General features: G+C 41.7%; 1 protein-coding gene across 1 annotated transcript; it reads right to left on the bottom strand.

Moving 5' to 3' along the window:
• Positions 1 to 6,227: 6,227 nt before the first annotated feature.
• On the bottom strand, positions 6,228 to 21,432 carry FCRL6 (Fc receptor like 6). The gene is given in 7 exon segments (XM_066254505.1): positions 6,228 to 6,409; positions 6,412 to 6,462; positions 6,465 to 6,521; positions 6,669 to 6,719; positions 6,722 to 6,838; positions 6,841 to 6,879; positions 21,309 to 21,432. Coding segments are annotated over 7 exon segments (621 nt in total).
• Between the last annotated feature and the right edge of the window lie 2,585 nt (positions 21,433 to 24,017).

Here is a 24,017-nt window from a genome sequence, read left to right as displayed (position 1 = left end):
TTTAGTTTTTCATTGATTGCTTCTCGTATATGCCTTGATGGCAGTGGGGGGCGGGATTGGGAGGTGGGGATTCAAGCCCAGCCAGTGACCTCTTGCTCAAGTCAGAGACTTTGGGCTCAAGCCAGCAAACTTGGGGATGATCTCGCACTCAAGCTGGTGACACTGTGCTCAAGCTAGCAACCCCAAGCTCAAGTCAATGGGCCCAGCAGCAAGCTAGTGACCTCAAAGTTTCAACCTGGGTACTTCAGCATTACAGGTCTATGCTCTATCCACTGCACCACCACCACAAGTCAGGTGCGACTAACCTCACTTCTGACACCAATTGCAAGTTCCAGGGTTTCCCCAAACTACCCTTAGTTTCAATAATTTGCTAGAGGACTCATAGAGCACACTGAAAGCTTTCATACTCATAGCTATGGTTCATTACAGAAAAAGAATACAGATTAAAACAACCACAGGAAGAAGTGCATCCATCCAGGGAAAGTACAAACATATCCTCTCTCTGTGGAATCTGAGGTCAGCATTATGCTCAACACGTGACAATACACACAGAAAAGCTCACCCAAGCCTTAGCCCCAGTTTTGTTTTGTTGGGGCTTAATGCCATAGGGCCCATATAGCTGACCTTTAGTTTCCAGCCCTTCCAAAGGTTGGGCTGATAACATTAGCCTCCAGTCCTTCTGAATATAGAAAAGATACTGCATGACTGTAGGGTCAGTAGTCGCGGCCACCATCATAGTTGCCTGGCCCGTGCAAGTTAGCATTTGATTCGGACAGACAGTAATAAAACAACGGAGCCAAGAACTAGTGGGCCATTACCTTTAACCTTGCTTGCACCAGAGGGCAAGAAAATACACACAGTAGAAAAACACTTCTCTTTCCATTCAGGGCTCCCAAAGCCACTGACTCATTCGAGTTTCCTAGAATCAAAGGTTTCTACCTCACCAGCCTCATTCACCTCTATTCCTCATCTTTCTGCACAAACTCTGCACAAACTGGCTTCTCCTTCAGCACTCCGCCATCTTGGCTGCTTCTCCCCTCCTCCATGTGGCCTTTCTCTGCTCTCCTCCTGCATGGGCTCCTCTGCTTCATTTTATAGTGTAGAAATCAAAACCTTTAATCCAATATACAAACAAGGAAGTCTCTGATACAAAGTCATTTATCTGAGGCATAATGGGAGTCTTCATGAGAGTGCACCACCCCACATCATGCAACAGTCAATGGTGTGGGGAGAAACTTAGTTTTAAAAGTATGCCTTAGGCTATAATGACTTTGCCAGTTTACAGCCTGTCTCCCACACCCAAAGCAAGCAAACATATATATCATATTTACAAACTTATTTGACCAACATTCCACCCCTTTTGCTCACTTTACAATCTAAAGCACAGGTATTCCTGCACAAGGAAATTAGGCACATTACACAAATTACAACAACATGACAAATCATACAATTTCAACAATTACAAAGATATACTTCACCAGTCTCTGAGCACTTTGCCAAAAGTACAAAATGTCCACGGCCTTCTTCCTAGCCGTCTGAAAGGCTTCCCAGGGCAGGGGAAGGGCCTCCAGCAAAGCTGCCCCCCACCTCCATCAGGGTATTTCACATTGTCCAAAATCCATAAGTCCATCCAACAAAGGAGCAGGTGCTCACTCTGGTCATAGTACAGGAATCACTCCATGCACATGAGACCTCAGCCACCCCCCCTCATTCCTGCCGTTCTGGGAGGTCTTACACTGTCCCAAAGAGGAGCACGTGGAAACAGCAGTCAGCATTTCCATCTCTGCTTCGGAGAGCATGATGGCAGCCACCCCTATGTCCCAAAAAATCACAGACCTACCAGGAGCGTAGAAGGTACTTCTTGCTGCTGGGCTCTCATCTTCTGGAGACTGCGGATCACAACTCCAGACCTATTCTCCTCATCCTCCAAAGAGGAACTGAAAACACCAGCTCCCACTGCCAGGCTTGAGTCCTGGGCCTCCGCCACCTTCTGCTCCACGGGCCTTGCAGTCCCAGCCCCGGCCTCAGCCCTGGCCTCCCACCACTGCTAGCTCTCCACCATGTACAGGGCAATCTGCTACTCATGAACCTGTGATTCCTTCTCCAGTGGCTGCTCCATTTCCAAGAGAATCTCGCGAACCTGGTCAGCCTCCTCCAGTGCTCCAGCTCCAGAGCCGGCATCTCTTTCTCTCACGTTTGCTCCAGATTCTTCCACTGTTCAGTTTGCAGGTCCCAGGCAGCCTCTTCCACAGAGCTCTCAGTTTCCTCATGCATGGCTGTAAAAGTCAGCCAGCCTACAGCCCCAAAAGGACGCCATGGGGAACCATAACAGTGGCCAGTCCTTTACTCCAGTGGTCCCCAACCCCTGGGCCATGGACCAGTACCAGTCCATGGGCCATTTGGTACCAGTCTGCAGAGAAAGAATAAATAACTTACATTATTTCCGTTTTATTTATATTTAAGTCTGAACGATGTTTTATTTATAAAAAATGACCAGATTTCCTCTGTTACATCCGTCTAAGACTTATTCTTGATGCTTGTCTCGGTCACGTGATACATATATCCGTCCCACCCTAAAGGCCGGTCTGTGAAAATATTTTCTGACATTAAACTGGTCCATGGCCCAAAAAGGTTGGGGACCACTGCTCTACTCCACTGCTCAAAGGTGGTGGTGGCTCTATACCGATCTGTATTGAATCCTGCCACAGACTACGCCAAATGTATGGCCAGTAGCTGTGGCTGCCATCACAGCCACCTGGCCCATGCAGGTTTGCATTTGATTCGGACAAACAGTAATGAAACAATGAAGCCAAGAACTGGTGGGCCATTAGCTTTAATCCTAGTTTGCACCTGGCAGGCAAAAAAATATACACAGTGGGAAAACACTTTCCTTTCAGTTCAGGGCTCCCAAAGCCACTGACTCATTCGAGTTTCCTAGAATCAAAGATTTCTTCCTCACCAGCCTTATTCACCTCTGTTCCCCATCTCCTTCTCTCTGCACAAACTCTGCACAAACTGGCTTCTCCTTCAGCACTCCACCATCTTGGCTGCTTCTCCTCTCCTCCATGTGGCCTTTCGCTGCTCTCCTCCAGCATGGGCTCCTCTGCTCCATTTTATAGTGTAGAAACCAAATCCTTTAATCCAATATACAAACAAGGAAGTCTCTGATACAAAGTCACTTATCTGAGGCATAATGGGATTCCTCATGAGAGTGTACCACCCTACATCATGCAACAGTCAAGGGTGTGGGGAAAAGCTTAGTTTTAAAACTATGCCTTAGGCTATAATGACTTTGCCAGCTTACAGCCTGTCTCCCACACCCAAAGTGAGCAAATATATATATCATATTTACAAACTTATTTGACCAACAATTATCTTCCAGTAGGCAATAACAAAGGACAGACCTCTCTTTGGGTAAAGTTAATTCTTCACTATGCAATATGTTAAATTCATCTTAAACAAGGTGAAGAGAAGGAAAAAAGAAATAAACCAACCAATCAAATTGTATCAGTCCCTACATGAGCAGATTGCTGACACTGTGCCGCATTGATAATAATGCTTCTGAGGGAGAGAATAAGGTTGAGGGACTCCAGCACGGACACTCTGTACTCACAGTCACTGAGCCGTTCTGTGAGCTGGCTGTGCTGCTCCTGGTCTCTGACTTAGAGGAGCAGTTAGAGTGAGTGGAGGAGAAACCTTATATGCCCTCTGAGACCTGGGAAAGCATAAAGATCCTGTTGAGGTTGAGGCAGATTCAGATTTATTCCACCTTCTCCTGTTATTAGGTAAGGGATTCTCAGGCTAAGCCAGTTAAGATGGGCACCAGTTAAGATGTGTGGTAGGAGGTGGGAGTCCTAGCAGCTTTGCAGAACTATTTAGAAAGGATGCTGAGTCAAGGTCATAGTTGGCAACCAGCGTCCAGAGCAGGGGTCCCCAAACTATGGCCCGCGGGCCACATGTGGCCCCCTGAGGCCATTTATCCGGCCCCCACCGCACTTCGGAAGGGGCACCTCTTTCATTGGTGGTCAGTGAGAGAAGCACTGTATGTGGCAGCGCCGCAAAGCACAGCATCGCTCATGTATAGTACTACTTCCGGTGATGCAGGATGCACGCGTCATGGTTCTGGAAACGTGTCATATCACTTGTTACGGCTAGCAGTGACAAATATGGAACCGGACATTGACCATCTCATTAGCCAGAAGCAGGCCCATAGTTCCCATTGAAATACTCATCAGTTTGTTGATTTTAATTTACTTGTTCTTTATTTTATATATTGTACTTGTTCCCATTTTGTTTTTTTACTTTAAAATAAGATATGTGCAGTGTGCATAGGGATTTGTTAATAATTTTTTTTTTTATAGTCCGGTCCTCCAACAGTCTGAAGGATAGTGAACTGGCCCCCTGTGTAAAAAGTTTGGGGACCCCTGGTCCAGAGTCTTAGAGCCACTCTCACAAGTCTTTAGGCAGTGCCGAGGCAAAACAGCTGCTGTTTCTCCCCTTATGCCCTAAGGAGTCCTGGGAAGAGGAAGCTTGTGGTTCCTGAAGCACTTCCTGTCTGTGAGGTTGCAGAACCTCCCTGCAGAGCAGCAGCAGACAGATGATGTGAGGGCTCACTCCAACCACCAGGGGAGAAAAAAATGCAACTAGCTAAAGAGAGGGTACCTGCAGACCAGGGATGAAATGGGAGCCAAGCTGAGGTTTGGAGGCTTCCTATGAGTCTCCTGAGCCCACCTTCCCACAGCACTTCAGCTCTAAGCTCTCTCTGTTTATGTCCCTGTGTCTTTTGGGCTCTCCCCCTCCAGAAAATTCTCTAACATGTACTTCCTTAGTCAACCCAAACCTCCATAATAAAATATCACAGACTGGGTGACTTAAAGAACAAAAATTTATTTTCTCATGGTTGTGGAGGCTAGAAGTGCCAGCAAGGTAGGTTTCATTCTGAGGCCCCTTCTCTTGGCTCGTAGATGGCGGCCAACTCCATACACATTCTCATGACATTTTCTTTTTCAAGCCTGGAGAGGAAGAAAGAGAGAGGGGAGGAGAGAGGGAGGGAGAGTGATTCATGGAACTCTCTAATGACTTTTCTATTAAGGGCACTAATTCCATCCTTGGGGCCCCCACCCTCATAACCTCATCTAACCCTAATTACTTTCCAAAGGTCCCACCTTTAATACCATCACATTAACGGGTAGGGTTTCAATAAATACATTTGGGTGGGGGTGGGGGAGGACACACATTTACTCCATAATGCACATTCTGTGGCCTATCCATAAGAGAGAAGTTGGCCATGTCTCAGGCTCAAATCCAGAAGGCTCACATTTAGTAATACCCTAGGAAAGTGGTTCCCTAGAGGGTTCATACCATCTATGATTATAAAAAAAAAGGGCACATCTGCCTGACCAAGCAGTGGCGCAGTGGATAGAGCATCGAACAGAGATGCGGAAGACCCAGGTTCGAGACCCTGAGGTCGCCAGCTTCCCGAGGTCGCCAGCTTGAGCATAGGCTCATCTGGTTTGAGCAAAGCTCACCAGCTTGGACCCAAGGTCACTGGCTCAAGCAAGGGGTTACTCGGTCTGCTGTAGCCCCACAGTCAAGGCACATATGAGAGGGCAATCAATGAACAACTAAGGTGTCACAACGAAAAACTAATGATTGATTCTTCTCATCTCTCTTCATTCCTGTCTGTCTGTCCCTATCTGTCCCTCTCTCTGACTCTCTCTGTCTCTGTAAAAAAAAAGGGGGGGCACATCTAACTGCTTATTTGAATGGGGCTTGAGATATCTATTCTTCTACACATCTTCCTCCTCCATGCTCCCAAACTCTGTGCTGGATGGTAGGAGGTACATGGAGTAGTGAAGTCTGCCCCTGGCCAGCCTGGCTTGTCTCTTTTTTTTTTTTTTTCTGAAGTTGGAAATGGGGAGGCAGTCAGACAGATTCCCGCATGCGCCCGACCGGGATCCACCTGGCATCCCACCAGGGGGCGATGCTCTGCCCATCTTGGGGCATCCCTCTGCCACAATCAAAGCCATTCCAGTGCCTGAGGCAGAGGCCACAGAGCCATCCTCAGTGCCCGGGCCAACTTTGCTCCAATGGAGCCTCAGCTACGGGAGAGGAAGAGAGAGACAGAGAGGAGGAGAGGGGGGAGGGGTGGAGAAGCAGATGGGTGCCTCTCCTGTGTGCCCTGGCCAGGAATTGAACCCAGGACTCCCGCACGCCAGGCTGACGTTCTACCACTGAGCCAACCGGCCAGGGCCCTGGCTTGTCTCTTTGAAGACACTGTTCTAAGCCTCACAGGTATAGTTCCCAGCATCTTGCTCTGATGTCATAGGGAAAAGGAGGGAGGCAGCTTCGCCATGGGGGCAAGGGAGTGCTGAGCAGTTCCCCAGGATCTCCCCATCAAGATAGAATAGTACAAGATGGGAAGGGAGCCCCTCTGGGCCTCACAGAGAGGCTTCACCAGGCCCCCACAGCGAGGTCAGGCAGCCCAGGGTGCAGAGTCAGCAGAAGACGAGACCTAGGAGCTAAAGCAGCACTCAGGGTGGGAGGTCAGCTGGAACACCAGGGCTCTTGTCTCCTCCTCCCTCATTGACCCCTCTCCACACTCCCAGGGGAGTCCACTACCTAATGTTCAGACTCCTGAGGAATGTCTTCATATCTCCCCTACTAACTCCACACTCTGATCTCCAGCTAAACCCTGCCACCCTCAGGGTTGCCTTCTACCAGTATAGCTTAGAGTCTCCTTTCTTGGCTTTTGGGATGCAGAGCTCTGGGTGGAGGCCCCTATCCTGCAAGGCGTGGCCTTCCTTGTAGAAGAAGAGGAGCTGTGATGTCAACCTCTAGAGTGAAGCTTTGTCTGGCATCTCAGATTCAGGGTGCTCCCTTATGGGGCTTGGGAGAATGGCCAGTGCTCAGCACAAGAGGCAGGAAGAGGTAGGCCCAGGGCTCAAGAGGTGGGTCTTAGTGTGTCTCCAGGACACGGAGGGAGACAGTGTAATAATCCCCCAGGACCTGGCCTCTCACCCTAATCACTGGCTCTGAGACAACTCCCATAATGCCGCAGCCTCTGGAATCCCAGAGTCAAAGGGTCTTAGAGGTTATCTAGTCCCCAGAGAGGAAGGGTCTGGCCCAGGTTTCATGGTCAGTGAGTGGCAGAGCTGGTTCAAGGTTCTTCCCCTTACCCCTCCCCCAAGCATCTCTCCCTTCTTTCCCCTGGCTCCAGATGTGTCCTGTGTGTGTATGGGGAATGGGGGGGGGGGGGGTGCCAGGGCAGCATCATGTGTCAGGGCCCTGTGGATTGGCCCTGCATCAGGGGCAGCCAGAGGGAAGGGTGCTGCCCAGAGAGCTGCTGACCTCTAGGAACCATGGCATCTCTGAGATTTGTCTGCCCATGTGGAGGGTATACAACACATCCCCAACTTTACTAGCCATTACTTCTCACTGTTGCTGCCCCTATGATCAGAGGCTGGTTATCCTTAAAGAAATAGAAAAGTTTTCTGCCTTTGTAGAACTTCACCTGGTACAGGGCTGAGTTCTTCCTTCCCTGGCATTGCAGAATCAAGATGTCTCCTTCAAACACAAGGTTTGACCAGACGCGGAGGACCAGCTGAACTGTGAAACATAGGAACAATGTTACCCTGGAGCTGCGGGTCTCATCCGTCCATTTTCTCACTCTGTCTCCCAGCCTAGGGCCTCCTGCTGAGGATGGAGGGGCCCCAGACAGCACTCCGCAGTTGTCACTGTCCCTCAGTCCTTCAAGTCAGGCTAAAACAGCACCTCTGCTCCTCTCTCCTCTTTTTCTCTTTTTCTTTCCCTCTTTTCCCCTTTCTTCTGTCTTTTCCTCTCTTCCTGATCCTACTTTATATTGGGTTTTTCTCATCCTTGACATGTTTAGTTCTAAGTAGGGCCATTCCAACCACTTAGCTATCTTATTCTTCTTGAAGAGATTTTCATTTTTTACACTTCACATCCTTCTAACTCAATAGTCCCCAAGTTCAGTGACAGCTAGACCCTGTGAAAATCAGGAATGGGAAAGCCTAGGCTGGTTCCCTCCTACTTCCTCAGAGGCTATCCCAGGCTCACTTTCCATCACTGCCATGTTCCAGTCCCCATTCCCAGCAGGGTATGAGTGACACTAGGAGATAGAATCTATAATACTTTATATATATATATATATATATATATGCACACATATATATATATTGCTTATTACAACAAAAGAATAAAAACAACTACATGTTAGTTAATAAGAAAGTAATTAAATTATTATGGTCCAGCCATGTAATGAAAAACAATGTCACCAAGAGAAAAACAAAGAAGTACATACTATCCTTATGAAAGAAATGTAAAGCAACACACAGAACTGTGAGCACAGAGCAATTCCATTTGTGTATAAAAGATATACATATACACATTCACATACATCTATATGTTTATATATGCATATTAAAAAATTTTAGAATATAATGGGTAGACTGGTTAACTCAGGATTACAATTTAGAAGAAATAATTTTCACAATGTGCTTCTTTGTCTTGTTCTGTTTAATCTAATATTTTTACCATTTTCACATATATGTTTTGATTTAAAACCAGATAAATTACAAGATTCTAGTGTCTTCTTTATTCCCCTATACATCTTTCAATAAACCTCTCTATGTTACATGAGTATGGATCCATTCCTGACAACTGAAAGTCCTGAGTAAGAACTGAGTTTCTCAGTGCATAGTGAGAATGGTTGGAAGTAAGGAGTAGACTCTGGAATTAGGAGCCCAAGACTGTAGCTTAGGCAGGGGAGGGTGAGTAGGTGAGAAGCTTGCCAACAGATGATAGACTTAAATTTTATTGGTGGTAGAAGATAAGAGAGAGATCAAAATCATACTTGAGCCCATGTCCTTGGGGTTTCTGCTGGAATTTGGTTCTGACATTGCTTTCTCTCTCTCATTATGGAAAAGGTTCATTGTGTCCCTGCAAGATGAGCTCCTAGTAGGGAAAGCCACACCATCTTTTAGCCTGCTACCGGAACAGTTATTGGAGAGGCTGGAGGAAATGAGAGAAAATGGCTGACAAGGAAAAGCAGAATGTGCCTAGGTACAGATATTTGTCACTGGGTACTAGCAGAGACAGGAAAGTTCAGGGCCATTCACAGAAGGAAAGAGGTCCTGAGACCTCCCTTACCTTCAGATCTGGAATATAGCATTGCACATATAGGCACAAAAACCCGAGCTCAGCAAGACAGTGATAGCTTCACTGACTAATCAAAGTCAAGGGCTCTAGTGACTTAAGCCAGAGAACTGTTCCCTCAGACAGACACTTCCAAACACCCTGAATGGTCAGAATAAGACATGAACATAGGCATACATTCAGGAGCAGTAGGGATATGGAATTAAAGAAGCACTAAACTTGCCTGACCAGGCAGCGCAGTGGATAGAGCATCAGACTGGGATGCGGAGGATCCAGGTTTGACACCCAGAGGTCGGCAGCTTGAGCGCGGGCTCATCTGGTTTGAGCAAGGCTCACCAGCTTGGAACCAAGGTTGCTGGCTTGAGCAAGGGGTTACTCCATCTGCTATAGCCCCACGGTCAAGGCACATATGAGAAAGCAATCAATGAACAACTAAGGTGTCACAACAAAAAACTGATGATTGATGCTTCTTATCTCTCTCTGATCCTGTCTTTCTGTCCCTATCTATCGCTACAATCTGCAGTTGAGAAAAGTATAAGGATTACAATCTGCAGTTGAGTAAAGTATAGGGATTACCCGAGCTCAGCAAGACAGTGATAGCTTCACTGACTAATCAAAGTCAAGGGCTGTAGTGACTTAAGTCCAAAAGTATAAAGACTTTCTAATAGATAGAGTGGTTAAATGTGAGAATAGTGAGTACATACAGGAGAATAAGTGAGCCCCTTACCTCCTCTTCTTGCACAGATATGGAAAGTGCCAGCCCCCACCACTTCCCTAGCTCCACATAGAAAATTTCTGTATAGCATCTGACTATCTGGTTTTAGGGTCTCCACAGAGCCAGCCCAAGGTATACCTCTCCCAACTCTCTGCCCTCCCTGTTTCAGGAAAAACAACCAAACATGGTTTGATGGAACTTTAATGACAAGAATCTTTCCTCGCCTGACCAGGCAGTGGCGCAGTGGATAGAGCATTGGACTGGGATGCGGAAGACCCAGGTTCGAGACCTCGAAGTTGCCAGCTTGAGCTCAGGCTCATCTGGTTTGAGCAAAAGCTCACCAGCTTGAGCCCAAGGTTGCTGGCTCGAGCAAGGGGTTACTCAGTCTACTGAAGGCCTGCGGTCAAGGCACATATGAGAAAGCAATCAATGAACAACTAAGGTGTTGCAACACGCAATGAAAAACTAATGATTGATGCTTCTCATCTCTCCATCCCTGTTTGTCTGTCCCTCTCTCTGACTCTCTTTCTGTCTCTGAAAAAAAGAAAAAGGAATCTTGTTCTCTAAGAAGAAGCAGGGACCCTGGCCAGTTGTCACAATGGTAGAGCGTTGGCCCAACATGTGGATATCCTGGGTTTGATTCCCAGTCAGGGCACAGAGAAAAGGTGCCCATCTACTTCTCCACTCCTCCCTCTCTCATTCCCTCTTTCTCTCCCACAGCCATGGCTCAGTTGGAGTGATGGAGTGATTTGGCCCTGGGTGCTGGGGATGGATCTATGGCCTCGCCTCAGGTGTGAAGAAGAGCTCAGTTGCTAAGCAATGGAGCAACATCCAGGATGGGCAGAGCATCATCCCCTACTGGGCTTGCTGGGTGGACCCCAGTTGGGACATATGTGGGAGTCTGTTTATGCCTTCCCCTCCTCTCACTGAATAAAAAAAGAAGAAGCAAAGAAGTAGGCAGGAGATGACCCTGGATGGATATGGGAGACTTTATAAGGGAGAACTTGACTTTGGTGTCAACCGTTATAGGAAAGGTGAATCTTCATACAGGATACCAGGTCTGAAGATGGTTATCAGCAGGTGGGAATAACTCCTAATCTCTCAGGAGCCTGGCTCCAATTTGAAGAAGGTAAATGGATAATTATAGTCACCTGGGTGACTGATACTAGGCTGGCCAGGAAGAAGGAAGGCAGCTAATGATGCCTAAACTATATCTTATAAGACAGACTCCTATTACTCCATTTTATTTAACTTTTCTTTTTTGCCTGTCCTAGTCTTAATAAAGACTTGTCTCAAGTTTTCAGCCTGTCTCAGCAGTGTATTGAAGGGGAAGGAGAGACCCCCAACCTCGATATTGTAGACATCAGCAGTGGTAATCAAGGCAAGTCGCCCAGAGAAGGTGAACCTCAAAAGCAGAGAAAACTTCAAGTCTATGTGGTCCAGTTGGCCCTCCCACCAGGAAATCCTTGTTCCACTACCAACTTCAATGGTTTGGAATTTTGTTACTATCAGAGAAAGCAGTATAACCTAGCAAAAATATAAACTAAGTGTTAAGCCTAATCCAGAGGGACCCGAAATATTGAAGACACGAACAAAGTCCGTCGATTACACACCAAAGCTTTATTGTCTAGCTTGGCCAAGCAGCAGCAACTCTGACAGAAATCTGAGGGAGAGCGCGTTTGGCCCTTTGTTCTACCTAGTTTTTATAGTTTTGTAAGAGGAAAGTACAGAAGCAAAAATTGTAATTAGGAGCCCCTTACCACTATTGGTTATAGTCATATGTCCTTTAACATGATAGGACCATGTTCAATTTGCAAGCCATACATCATTTTGGAGAAAACAAAATTTACAAGTCAACACAATGGTAGAAAGATCTCTCTTTACATATTAAAAAGCATTCCTATATTTTCCAGTGTTTATCCACCATCTCTCTGTCCAGAGTCACACGTGTTAACCACATGCATTTACATAGGAGAGGTAGTTTCCGTGGGGATAAATGCCCACAAATGGCTCATTGCTATAAGAAAAGGTTTATTTTGGCTTTTCTCTTCCTGCACCTGGCTAACCATGCACCCCTTTCCCCACAGGTGTGGTGGAATGTCTGGGAATCCATGTTTTCCTTCCCTTTGCATTTACAATACAATGCCAAGGGCCATCCTGACTATGCCAATTACACAGCACAGAGACTATTCTCACAATTTCTCTGCACACCTTAACCCAAATTAATAAAATGTTCTTCAAGCCTCTTAAAATATTAATATTAATTCTGTAGTTTCTGGTACTTTACAACACCTGCAGGTGAAGTGGCGCAGTGGCTCCTCAATAAGCAATAACTGGCTCTCTCCCTTTTCAGAAACTACTTCATTTGACTATATGAAGATACAGATTGCTTTTGGCTTTGAGGGATAGGGGATTTATTTATCTTTATTTATCTTCATGTGCTACATGAACCTTGTATGTGATTAAATTTATTTCATCACTGATGTCAGTGTTATTTCCCTTTCATTTCCATTTGGTCATACTCGGTTTTCTAAGTTTCATGTCCACTTAAATGGACATCACTAGAAAATCTTGCAAGCCTTGTGTGGGTAGGGGAGGAATTGTAATATTGGTTATAGACCAGAAGGAATAGAAGGTGACATAGGTAGTACAAACTGAGTTGTTTTAGTGAAGGTCCTCTGAATCCCAATTCTCTGGGACCCATCCTCCTGTACTTACATGAAATTCCACTGATTCTTTTTGAATTGCCACTATTTTCTCTAAGTTCTTCTTTTATTTTTTTATGTTTATATGATGCTTGTTTTTCAGGAACTGTATTATTCCATACGTAGGTGGGACATAATAGTGAAACTAAGAGACATTGATAAGAGTGTGGTGGTTACGGGGGGGAGGGGGGAATGGGAGAGGGATAGGGGGTGGGGAGGGGCACAAAGAAAACAAGATAGAAGGTGACAGAGGACAATCTGACTTTGGGTGGTGGGTATGCAACATAATTGAACGACAAGATAACCTGGACTTGTTATCTTTGAATATATGTATCCTGATTTATTGATGTCACCCCATTAAAAAAATAAAATTATTAAAAAAAAAATATGATGCTTGTTTTTTTTCTTTTATTTATTTATTTATTTTTAAATTCTGTTTAAAAAATTAACTTTAATGGGGTGACATTGTTCAATAAAGAGTACATAGGTTTCAGGTGAACATTTCTGTATATCATGTTCAAGTGAACATTATGTTGTATACCCATCACCCAAAGTCAAATCATTTTCCATCACCTTATATTTGTCCCTCTTTACACCCTTCATGTTACCTTCTCCCACCTCACCATTCCCCCACGACCCCGTACCCCACCACCACATTCTCTTTCCCCACTTAATGTTTATCTGTGTCCATAAGTGTCAGTTTTATATCTCACCTATGTGTGAAATAATACAATTCTTAGCTTTTCCTGATTTACTTATTTCATTCAGTATAATGTTCTCAAGGTCTATCCATGTTGTAAATATCACTATACCATCATTTCTTATGGCTGAGTAGTATGCCATTGAATATATGTACCGCATCTTTATTCAATCCCTTATCAAAGAACATTTTGGTTGTTTCCATGTCTTGGCCACTGTGAATAATGCTACAATTAACATGGGGGTGCATGTGTCTTTATGTACCAATGTTTTCGAGTTTTAGGGGTAGATACTCAATAGTGGGATTTCTGGGTCATATGGTAATTCTATTCTTAATTTTTTGAGGAACTACCATACTTTCTTCCATAATGGTTATACTAATGTGCATTATTGTGAGCCAGCGTGACTCATAATTTTGCAGGTCTTGAGTGGGAATGGTGGAGGATTAGAAAATAAACACACACAAAAAGGATAGGATCAGGAGGCCTCATTGCCAGGATTTATGGTCCCCAAAAGAGAATCTCTACCCTCAAAAAACTTTATTAATAGAGCAGAGAGCAAAGCCATTTGCAAAACAAAGAGACTTCAGATACAAAGTCACATTTCTGAGGCAAACCAGAAATTCTCCCAAGGGCAGAAAACCCCCCATCATGCACAACATCTTAACTTCACAAAACAAAGGGAAAAATGAAAACTGCTTCAAGTCTCTTCAAAGGACATGGGGGGTGGGACAAGTAGAAACAATTGGCATCACAGCTAACATGGAGGTGTGGGGAAGGGCATGTAAATTGCCTTTACCAACTTAATCAAACAGTCAGAGGTTGTTGGGAAGAGCTTAACTTTTAGCAACTTAATCAAGCAAGTGAGGTGGGAGGATGGGCAGCAAGGACCTTGTCAGTTTACTGCCAGTCCCTCACACCTCCATCCCCCAAAAATCTAAACTTTCTTGCACCCTGTTTCTCATAAAGTGCATTCCAACCAACAGTAAATAAGGGTCTCTTTTATCTCCACAGCCTCTTCAACACTTGCTGTTATCTGTCTTGTTGATAACAGCCAATCTAACAGGTGTGAGGTGGTATCTCATTGTAGTTTTGATTTGCATTTCTCAAATAGCTAGGAAAAATGAGCATCTTTTCATATATCTCTTGGCCATTTGCAAGTCCTCTCGGGAGAAGTGTCTGTTCAGGTCCTCTTCCCATTTTTTAATTGGATTGTTTGCTTGTTTGTTGCTGAGCTTTGTGAGTTCTTTATATATACATATATTGGATATTAACCCTTTATCGGAGCTGTTGTTTGAAAATATCATCTCCCATTTAGTTGGCTGTCTATTTGTTTGTTGTCGGTTTCTTTTGCTGTGCAGAAGCTTTTTAGTTTGATATAGTCTCATTCATTTATTTTTCCCTTTGCTTCCCTTGCCTTTGGGGTCAAATTCATAAATTGTTCTCTACACCTAAGTCCCATGAGCTTAGTACCTATGTTTTCTTCTATGTAATTTACTGTTTCAGATCTTATATTTAGGTCTTTGATCCATTTTGAACTAATTTTTGTGCATGGGGACAAACTGTAGTCAAATTTCATTCTTTTGCAAGTGGTTTTCCAATTTTCCCAGCATTGTTTATAGAAGAGGCTTTCTTTTTTTCATTGTGTGTTTTTGGCTCCTTTGTCAAAGATTATTTGTCCATATATGTGGTAAGGTACCAAAGCAATTCTTTGGTATATGAGGAAAAGTCAGGCTTCTTGCCCCATCCTTTCTTTGGAGAATGGAGGGAGAAGAATGCAGAAGCTTTCTGGCTTGCAAGGATGACTGAGTCATTTAGTTTAACTCTAGAATAAAGGTTATCTGAAGAACTTCTTTTCCCTTTCAATAAGAGACAATATTTACATACCCTACACTGATTTCAACTCTTCCTCCCTTCTTGGAATCCTGAGAGTAACATATACCTCTAGGCCAGTGTTTCCCAACCTTTTTTGTGCCATGCCCCACCTTAACCTTTCTAAAATTTTTATGTCCCCCCCATGTAACATACATAATTTTTAACATTAAAAAATTGATTTGTTCACTTAATAAACATAAATGATAGGTTCTAGGAAGAAATCACTATGAAATTGTTAACAAAACACAGTAAGTAAAATTTCAAAACATATAATGAAAAACAGAAATTTAAATTCCAAATAATTTTAATACAGATTTTTCTATATTAATTTATTATTTTAATTTAGTGTGATCCTTGCGCTTGATGCTTGCTGCACAGAGATTTCATATTAGGTTCCAATTTGGTTAGCTTTAGTCTCAAGTCTCCACATTGTGTTATATCCAGCCGATTTCTTTTTTTTACCAGTAAATCATTTACAGCACTAAATCCACATTCAGCTAAAAATGAAGATGGAAATGGTAGTGTTGGGCAGATAAAATGTATTATGCTCACTTTGTTAAAGAGGCCATTGCCCAGGTGATATTAATGTGTGTTGGGGTGGGCTAAAGGCAGGCAGAATCCTTTAGCCTGGGGCTTGGTTTTGGGATTAAGCCTTTCCTACCCTTTTTGATGTAGGGCGGTACAATCCAATCATGCCTCAGAGAAGTGACTTTGTATTAGAGACTTCCCTGTTTTGTATATTGGATTAAGAGTTTGGATTGCTACACTATAAAATGGGGACGAAGTGGGAGCTTGGGCTCTTGGTTCCTGAGATAATCATTAGAAGAGAGAGCAGAGGAGAGCAGAGAAAGGCCACGTGGAGGAGGCCAGGAGAAGCAGCCAAGATGGTGGAATGCTGAGTGAGAAGCCAATTTGGGCAGAGTTTGTATCTGGGATAAGGAAAGGAGATGGGGAACAGAGGTGAATAAGTGGTGAGCTAGAAACCTTTGATTCTAGGAAACTCGGATAAGTCAGTAGCTTTGTGAGCACTGAATGTGACTGGGTTTTGGAGCCCAGTGTGTATTTTTACTTGCCCGCCGGGTGCAAAGCTAGAATTAAAGACTATGGCCCACCAGTTTTTGGCCCCGCTGTTTCTTTGCCTACTGTCCGAATCCAATGCGAACCTGCATAGGCCAGACGGCTGCTGTGATAATGACCCTGGCCGTAGCTCCTGGCTTTACAGGTAGCAATAGTTTTCTTGCACATTTGGTTGAATTTGGGTATTTGATTTCTGTTTCCTCACAAAGCCATGCCATCGCTCCTTTGATATTAAATAAAGCTTTAACTGACTCATCATTTTGCAATTCTGCGAGTTCTTCTTGATACTGCATATTTGATATATCAGACAAATCCACTAACATTGGCTGCATCATCCATGTTGGGAAATCAATTTGTTTTAAATCAGAAAATCTTTCTTTTAAATCAGCCGATAGAATATTCAAATGATTGACAATAACAAGTAAAGCAGTATCAGTTACTTCACATTTTTGGAGCCAATGAAACTGTTTAAAGTTTTTGTTGTTAATATGTTTCTGACATAACTCAATATTGGTAATGAAACCAAATATCTTTGCTTTTGCATCGACAAGAGTTTTATTTGTTCCTTGAAGTTGCTTATTTAATATATTTAGTTTTTCAAAGATATCGGCTAAATAACTCACAAATGCTTTACCATGTATTGTTAACAGATACTTCATTTCAGGTTTGTCGCTTAAAAAATCACTAAGAGTATCAAACAGTTCCATAAATCTTTTCAAACAGTTTCCTTTAGATAGCCATCTTACTTCAGTATGAAGTAAAAGTCTCACATGGTCTTCATTTTGTTCTTCACAAAATAGCTTGAAAAGACGCTCACATTTGGCACTAGCTTTAATAGCATTAACACACTTTATTACTGTATGTAATACTTCATTCAGAACAGGCGAGATGTTTTTAGCTACCAAGTTTTCCCTATGAATAACACAATGCACAAGAACCATTTCTGGATTCGCATCTTTCATCAATTTTAAGCAGCCGTTTTTCTTGCCCATCATATTGGGAGCACCATCTGCAGCACATGATGTTATATTTTTCATTGGTATATCATTGACATCTAAGTAGTTTTTTAGCTTATTATATATATCTTTGGAGGTAGTGGTGCTTTCTAATCTTTTACAGAACAATATTTCTTCAGCAAAATGTCCTTTATCAATATATCTTACATAAGTTATCAATACTGCCTCACTGTCTCTCAAAGTTGATTCATCCATTTGCAAGGAGAATTTTCTTGTTTTCAGCTTTTCAATAAGTTGTTTTTCAATATCCTCACTCATTTTGTCTATTCTTCTGCTAACAGTATTGTCACTGAGAGGCATAGCTTTTACATCTTTGTCATCTTTTTCAAGAACCGTTTTAAGAAATGCTGATATTGATGGTTTTATTAAATTCTCTCCTATAGTGGGATTTTCTCCAGTTTTAGCAATGAATCAAGAAATTTGATAACTAGCCTCAAGAACACAATTATTAGTTGAAGTATGAGCAGTAAATAGAGACTTTAATGTTGTTCTTTTTTCAAAGTTTTTCTTTAAAGTTTTAAAGTAACTCAAATCTGAATTAATATGAGCACTATGTTTCACCTTCAAATGCACCTCAAGACAACCTCGTTTCATTGATTCGTTGGTCAAGCATTGCTGGCATAAAAGACAAAAAGGAATCCGCTCATTGTGAACAGCGGGTATGAACCCAAACTTTAAATATTCCTCCGAATATTGATGAGTTTTTTTCTTGTTTGCACCACTCATTTTACTATAGGCTATAAGAAATAAAAATAAGATCAATTAAAAACTAATATTAAAATATGTGTTAAAATATATTCAATGTGACATAGAGTAAACATATACTAAAAATTTATATTTATTTAAATATATATAACACATTTACTACACTACCACTGCAAATCAAAAGGTATCTATATTTTTTCCACTTGACAAAATTTTCTGGAAAGTTATGCTTCTAAAATTAAAATTGTCGTGCATGCACTATTATAGCCCCAATAATATTTATAAAATATTAGTGCTTTCTAACCCCGATGCAAGAAGTACTTAATAAAGAGTTTAATATTGATAAAAATAAAATCAAATACTTACCAATTATATCTATACAATATATATATGTATATTTATTAAATCAACGAGCTTTTACAACAGTTTTGACTGACACTTATTTCAAATTAACACCAACTGAATGATGTAAAACACTACAGAAGTTGCGATGGGTCAATTAGGTGAGAATAACTGCGTTGTTTAGCGAGTTTTTAAAATGTCCGGGGTTCCTCGCGGCAGACGGCATGCTCCGTGGTGAACCCAGGACGAAGTTTACTTGACGACGCCAATCACCCAGTTGATATTTTGGTCTCGTCAAATGAAATTATACTAAATAATTATTTACTGCAATTATTTAAGAATTGCATTTTTTGTTAAATTTGGCACCGATATCTAGCATTGCATTTAAATGGCCCAGGGCAAAAGAGTTAAAGTCCTGTCGAGTCCATTTTCAAATTGCCCCCCTTAACTATCAAATTGCCCCCCTGTGGGGCGTGGGCCCCATGTTGGGAAACACTGCTCTAGGCAAAGGGAGAAGAGGTAGACACTAAAAGATTTGTGAATGTCTTTAATATGTAAAATGACATCACTATTGGGTTACCTTGTAAGTTTTAATGTTTTTTATAGATCCTCTAGACAAATGTTATAAGCTTGTTAATGATTGTGTCATGCTCCCCCTCCTTTTCCCCCAACCTGTATGTGGTTAAGGGTATATAACTAGTCTCAGAGCTATATTCAACACTGCACAATTTGGGTCAGCTATACCCTGTGTATGTCATATGCAGCTGGCTTAATCTATAAATCTCCTCTTAAAAATTCTTCTGTGTACTGCCTTGGTGTCTCTATGTAAACCTGTAGAATGCTACTTTACAACATATATATGTGGTTTTATTTCTGGGCTCTTGATTCTGTCTCATTGGTCTCTTTGTCTGTTTTTCTGCCAATACCATACCGTTTTGATTATTGTGGCTCTGTATTATAAAGTCAGGTAGTATGATACCTCTGTTTCACTTTTTCCCTCAGGATTGCTTTGGCTTTTGGGAGTCTCTTATGGTTCCATACAAACCTGGTAATTTTTTGTTCAATTTCTTTAAAAAATGACATTGGAATTTTGATGGGGATTGCACTAAATTTGTGTATTTCTTTGGGTAATATGGCCATTTTACCTATGTTGATTATCCAATCCATGAACATAGAATATTTTTCCATTTCAATTTCTTTCAATAATGTTTGGTAAAATTTACAAAGAACTCATAAAACTCAACAACAAACAAACAGACAATCCAATAAAAAAATGGGAAGAGGACATGAACAGACACTTCTCCCAGGAAGAGATACAAATGGCCAACAGATATATGAAAAGATGCTCAGCTTCATTAGTTATTAGAGAAATGCAAATCAAAACTACAATGAGATACCACCTCACTCCTCTTAGATTAGCTATTATCAACAAGACGGGTAATAGCAAATGTTGGAGAGGCTGTGGAGAAAAAGGAACCCTCATTCACTGTTGGTGGGACTGTAAACTAGTACAACCATTATGGAGGAAAGTATGGTGGTTCCTCAAAAAACTACAAATAGAACTACCTTATGACCCAGCAATCCCTCTACTGGGTATATACCCCAAAACCTCAGAAACATTGATACGTGAAGACACATGTAGCCCCATGTTCATTGCAGCACTGTTCACAGTGGCCAAGACATGGAAACAACCAAAAAGCCCTTCAATAGAAGACTGGATAAAGAAGATGTGGCACATATACACTATGGAATACTACTCAGCCATAAGAAATGATGACATCGGATCATTTACAGCAAAATGGTGGGATCTTGATAACATTATAAGGAGTGAAATAAGTAAATCAGAAAAAAACAAGAACTACATGATTCCATACATTGGTGGAACATAAAAATGAGACTAAGAGACATGGACAAGAGTGTGGTGGTTACCAAGGGTGGGGGGGGAGGGAGGACATGGGAGGGAGGGAGGGAGGGAGAGAGTTAGGGGGAGGGGGAGGGGCACAGAGAACTAGATAGAGGGTGACGGAGGACAATCTGACTTTGGGCGAGGGTTTTGCAACATAATTTGATGACAAAATAACCTAGACATGTTTTCTTCGAATATATGTACCCTGATTTATTAATGTCATCCCATTACCATTAATAAAAATTTATTAAAAAAAAAATAATAATGTTTGGTAGTTTTCAGTACAGTGGTACCTTGAGATACGAGTTTAATTCATTCTGTAACTGAGCTCGTAAGTCAGTTAACTCATATATCAAACAAATTTCTCCCATTTAAAATAACTAAAATAGATTTAATCTGTTCCAGCCCTGTGAAACATCCTCAATCCATCCTAAATTATGAGAAAAGACATGTTTTTAATTAAGAAACACACATGTATACTTTACCAATGCATAACAAAATATATGAAATAAAAGAAAACAGTGTTATTTAGTACTGTATTCTTACCTTGGAGACAGATGAGTGCGGCTAACAGAGGTGAATGGTGGAGGAGAAAGGAGGGAAGAAGGGATGCAGGCACTGTAAACACATAAACTAAAACTGGACTTTTCTAACACTAAGTATAAACAAAAACTGCATTTTCTTTACTTTAAACAAAACTAAAACTGCACTTTCTTTACTTAAAATGAAACCACAAAAACTTAATTGTAAAAAAATGCAGTTTCTTAACTTTAAACTTAACCTAAGCTTAACATTACATATTTTTCATTTAATCATTGCCTGTTTTTGCCTTTTTGGCTGCACTTTTGGCACTTTCACTTGCAGGACTTTTGAATAAAAATCTATCCAAAGAGGTTTGCTTTTGCCTGCCTTTTAAAATGTTACGGAAATGTGACAAACAAGTGTCATTAAAAAGTGCTGAAGCACGACCAGTTGAAACTTTTTCTGGGTGTTTCTTTTCAATGAAACTTGAAAGCTTCTCCCACATTGCCAGCAGGTCTTTAATTTCACTTGTAGAAATCACTTCCTCCGACTCTACCTCCTCGTCATTACTAATCTCTTGCAGAAGCTCTGTATGTTGCATCATCTTTAGCTCCTTCAAATCTTCAGTTGAGAGTTCCTCCTCATGTACCTCAATGAGCTCGTTTACGTCACCCTCATCTACTTCCAGACCCATCGACTTTCCGAGGGACACAGCCTCCTCCAATGCTTCTACCTCAGTCTCAGTCTCTGGCTTGAATCCTTTGAAGTCCCTGTCTGCAACAACATCAGGCCATAACTTTTTCCATGCCAAGTTCAAGGTTCTTCTTGTAACCTCTTGCCATGCCAAGTCAATAATGTGTAGACATATCATGATGTTTAGTGATCTTTCCAAAAGTCTTGAAGGGTTAGAATTGTATTCTCAGTCACCTCAAAGCAGCAGCGGAACAAGTGCTTTGTGTAAAGCTTTTATTTATTTTTTTTGGCTTTTTTTTTTTTATTAAATTTAATGCAGTGACATTGATAAATCAGGGTACATATGTTGAGAGAAAATATCTCTAGATTATTTTGACATTTGATTGTGCTGTATACCCCTCCCGCAAAGTTAAATTGTCTTCTGTCACCTTCTATCTGGATTTCTTTGTGCCCCTCCCCTCCCCAACCCCTCTCTCCTTCTTCACCGCATCCCCGCCTCCCCCAACCCCCCCCCCCCCGCCTCTGTTGCCATCACATTCTTGTTCATGTCTCTGAGTCTCATTTTTATGTCCCTTCTATGTATGGATTCATCTTAGTTTTTTTTCTGATTTACTTATTTCACTCCGTATAATGTTGTCAAGGTCCATCCATGTTATTGTAAATGATCCGATGTCATCATTTCTTATGGTTGAGTAGTATTCCATAGTATATATGTACCAAAGCTTTTTAATCCACTCGTCTCTGACGGACACTTGGGCTGTTTCCAGATCTTCGCTATTGTGAACAATGCTGCCACAAACATGCGGGTGCATTTCTCCTTTTCGAGCCGTTCTATGGTGTCCTTGGGGTATATTCCTAAAAGTGGGATAGCTGGGTCAAAAGGCAGTTTGATTTTCAGTTTTTTGAGGAATCTCCATACTGTTTTCCACAGTGGCTGCACCAGTCTGCATTCCCACCAGCAGTGCAGGAGGGTTCCCTTTTCTCCACATCCTCGCCAGCACTTATTCTGTGTTGTTTTGTTGATAAGCGCCATTCTGACTGGTGTGAGGTGATATCTCATTGTGGTTTTAATTTGCATTTCTCTAATGATTAGTGATGTTGAACATTTTTTCATATGCCTATTGGCCATCTGTATGTCCTCTTTGGAGAAGTGTCTATTCATCTCTTTTGCCCATTTTTGGATTGGGTTGTTTGTCTTCCTGGTGTTGAGTTTTACAAGTTCTTTATAAATTTTGGTTATTAACCCCTTATCAGACGTATTGTCAAATATGTTCTCCCATTGTGTAGTTTGTCTTTTTATTCTGTTCTTGTTGTCTTTAGCTGTGCAAAAGCTTTTTAGTTTGATATAGTCCCATTTGTTTATCCTGTCTTTTATTTCACTTCCCCGTGGAGATAAATCAGCAAATATATTGCTCCGAGAGATGTCCGAGAGCTTACTGCCTATGTTTTCTTCTAAGATGCTTATGGTTTCACGGCCTACATTCAAGTCTTTTATCCATTTTGAGTTTATTTTTGTGAGTGGTGTAAGCTGGTGATCTAGTTTCATTTTTTTGCAGGTAGCTGTCCAATTTTCCCAACACCATTTGTTAAAGAGGCTGTCTTTACTCCATTGTATTTCCTTACCTCCTTTGTCAAATATCAGTTGTCCATAGAACTGTGGGTTTATTTCTGGGTTCTCTGTTCTGTTCCATTGATCTATATGCCTGTTCTTATGCCAGTACCAGGCTGTTTTGAGTACAACGGCCTTGTAGTATAACTTGATATCAGGAAGTGTGATACCTCCCACTTTATTCTTCTTTTTTAAGATTGCTGAGGCTATTCGTATAAATTTTTGGAATATGTGTTCTATATCTTTAAAGTATGTCATTGGTATTTTAATTGGTATTGCATTGAATTTATAGATTGCTTTGGGTAATATAGACATTTTAATGATGTTTATTCTTCCTAACCATGAGCACGGTATATGCTTCCACTTGTTTGTATCTTCCTTGATTTCTTTTATCAATGTTTTGTAATTTTCTGAGTACAAGTCTTTAGTCTCCTTGGTTAAGTTTACTCCTAGGTACTTTATTTTTTTGGTTGTAATAGTGAAGGGGATTGTTTCCTTAATTTCTCTTTCTGACTGTTCATTGTTGGTGTATAAAAATGCTTCTGATTTCTGAGTATTGATTTTATATCCTGCCACTTTGCTGAATTTATTTATCAGGTCCAGTAATTTTTTGACTGAGACTTTAGGGTTTTCTATATACAATATCATATCATCTGCAAATAATGATAGTTTTACTTCTTCTTTTCCAACTTGAATGCCTTTTATTTCTTCTTCTTGTTTGATTGCTGTGGCTAGGACTTCCAGGACTATGTTGAATAAGAGTGGTGAAAGGGGGCCCCCCTGCCTTGTTCCTGATCTTAAGGGGATTGCTTTTAATTTTTGCCCATTGAGTATGATGTTGGCTGTGGGTTTCTCATAGATGGCTTTTATCATGTTGAGGTATGTTCCCTGTATTCCCACTTTGTTGAGAGTTTTGATCATGAATGAGTGCTGGATTTTACAAATGCTTTTTCTGCATCTATTGAAATTATCATATG

The sequence above is a fragment of the Saccopteryx bilineata genome, chromosome 2 (genome assembly GCF_036850765.1).
Source record: "Saccopteryx bilineata isolate mSacBil1 chromosome 2, mSacBil1_pri_phased_curated, whole genome shotgun sequence".
Taxonomy (NCBI): domain Eukaryota; kingdom Metazoa; phylum Chordata; class Mammalia; order Chiroptera; family Emballonuridae; genus Saccopteryx; species Saccopteryx bilineata.
The sequence above is the reverse complement of the archived record's forward strand: the minus strand, read 5'-3'. Positions and strand labels throughout refer to the sequence as shown.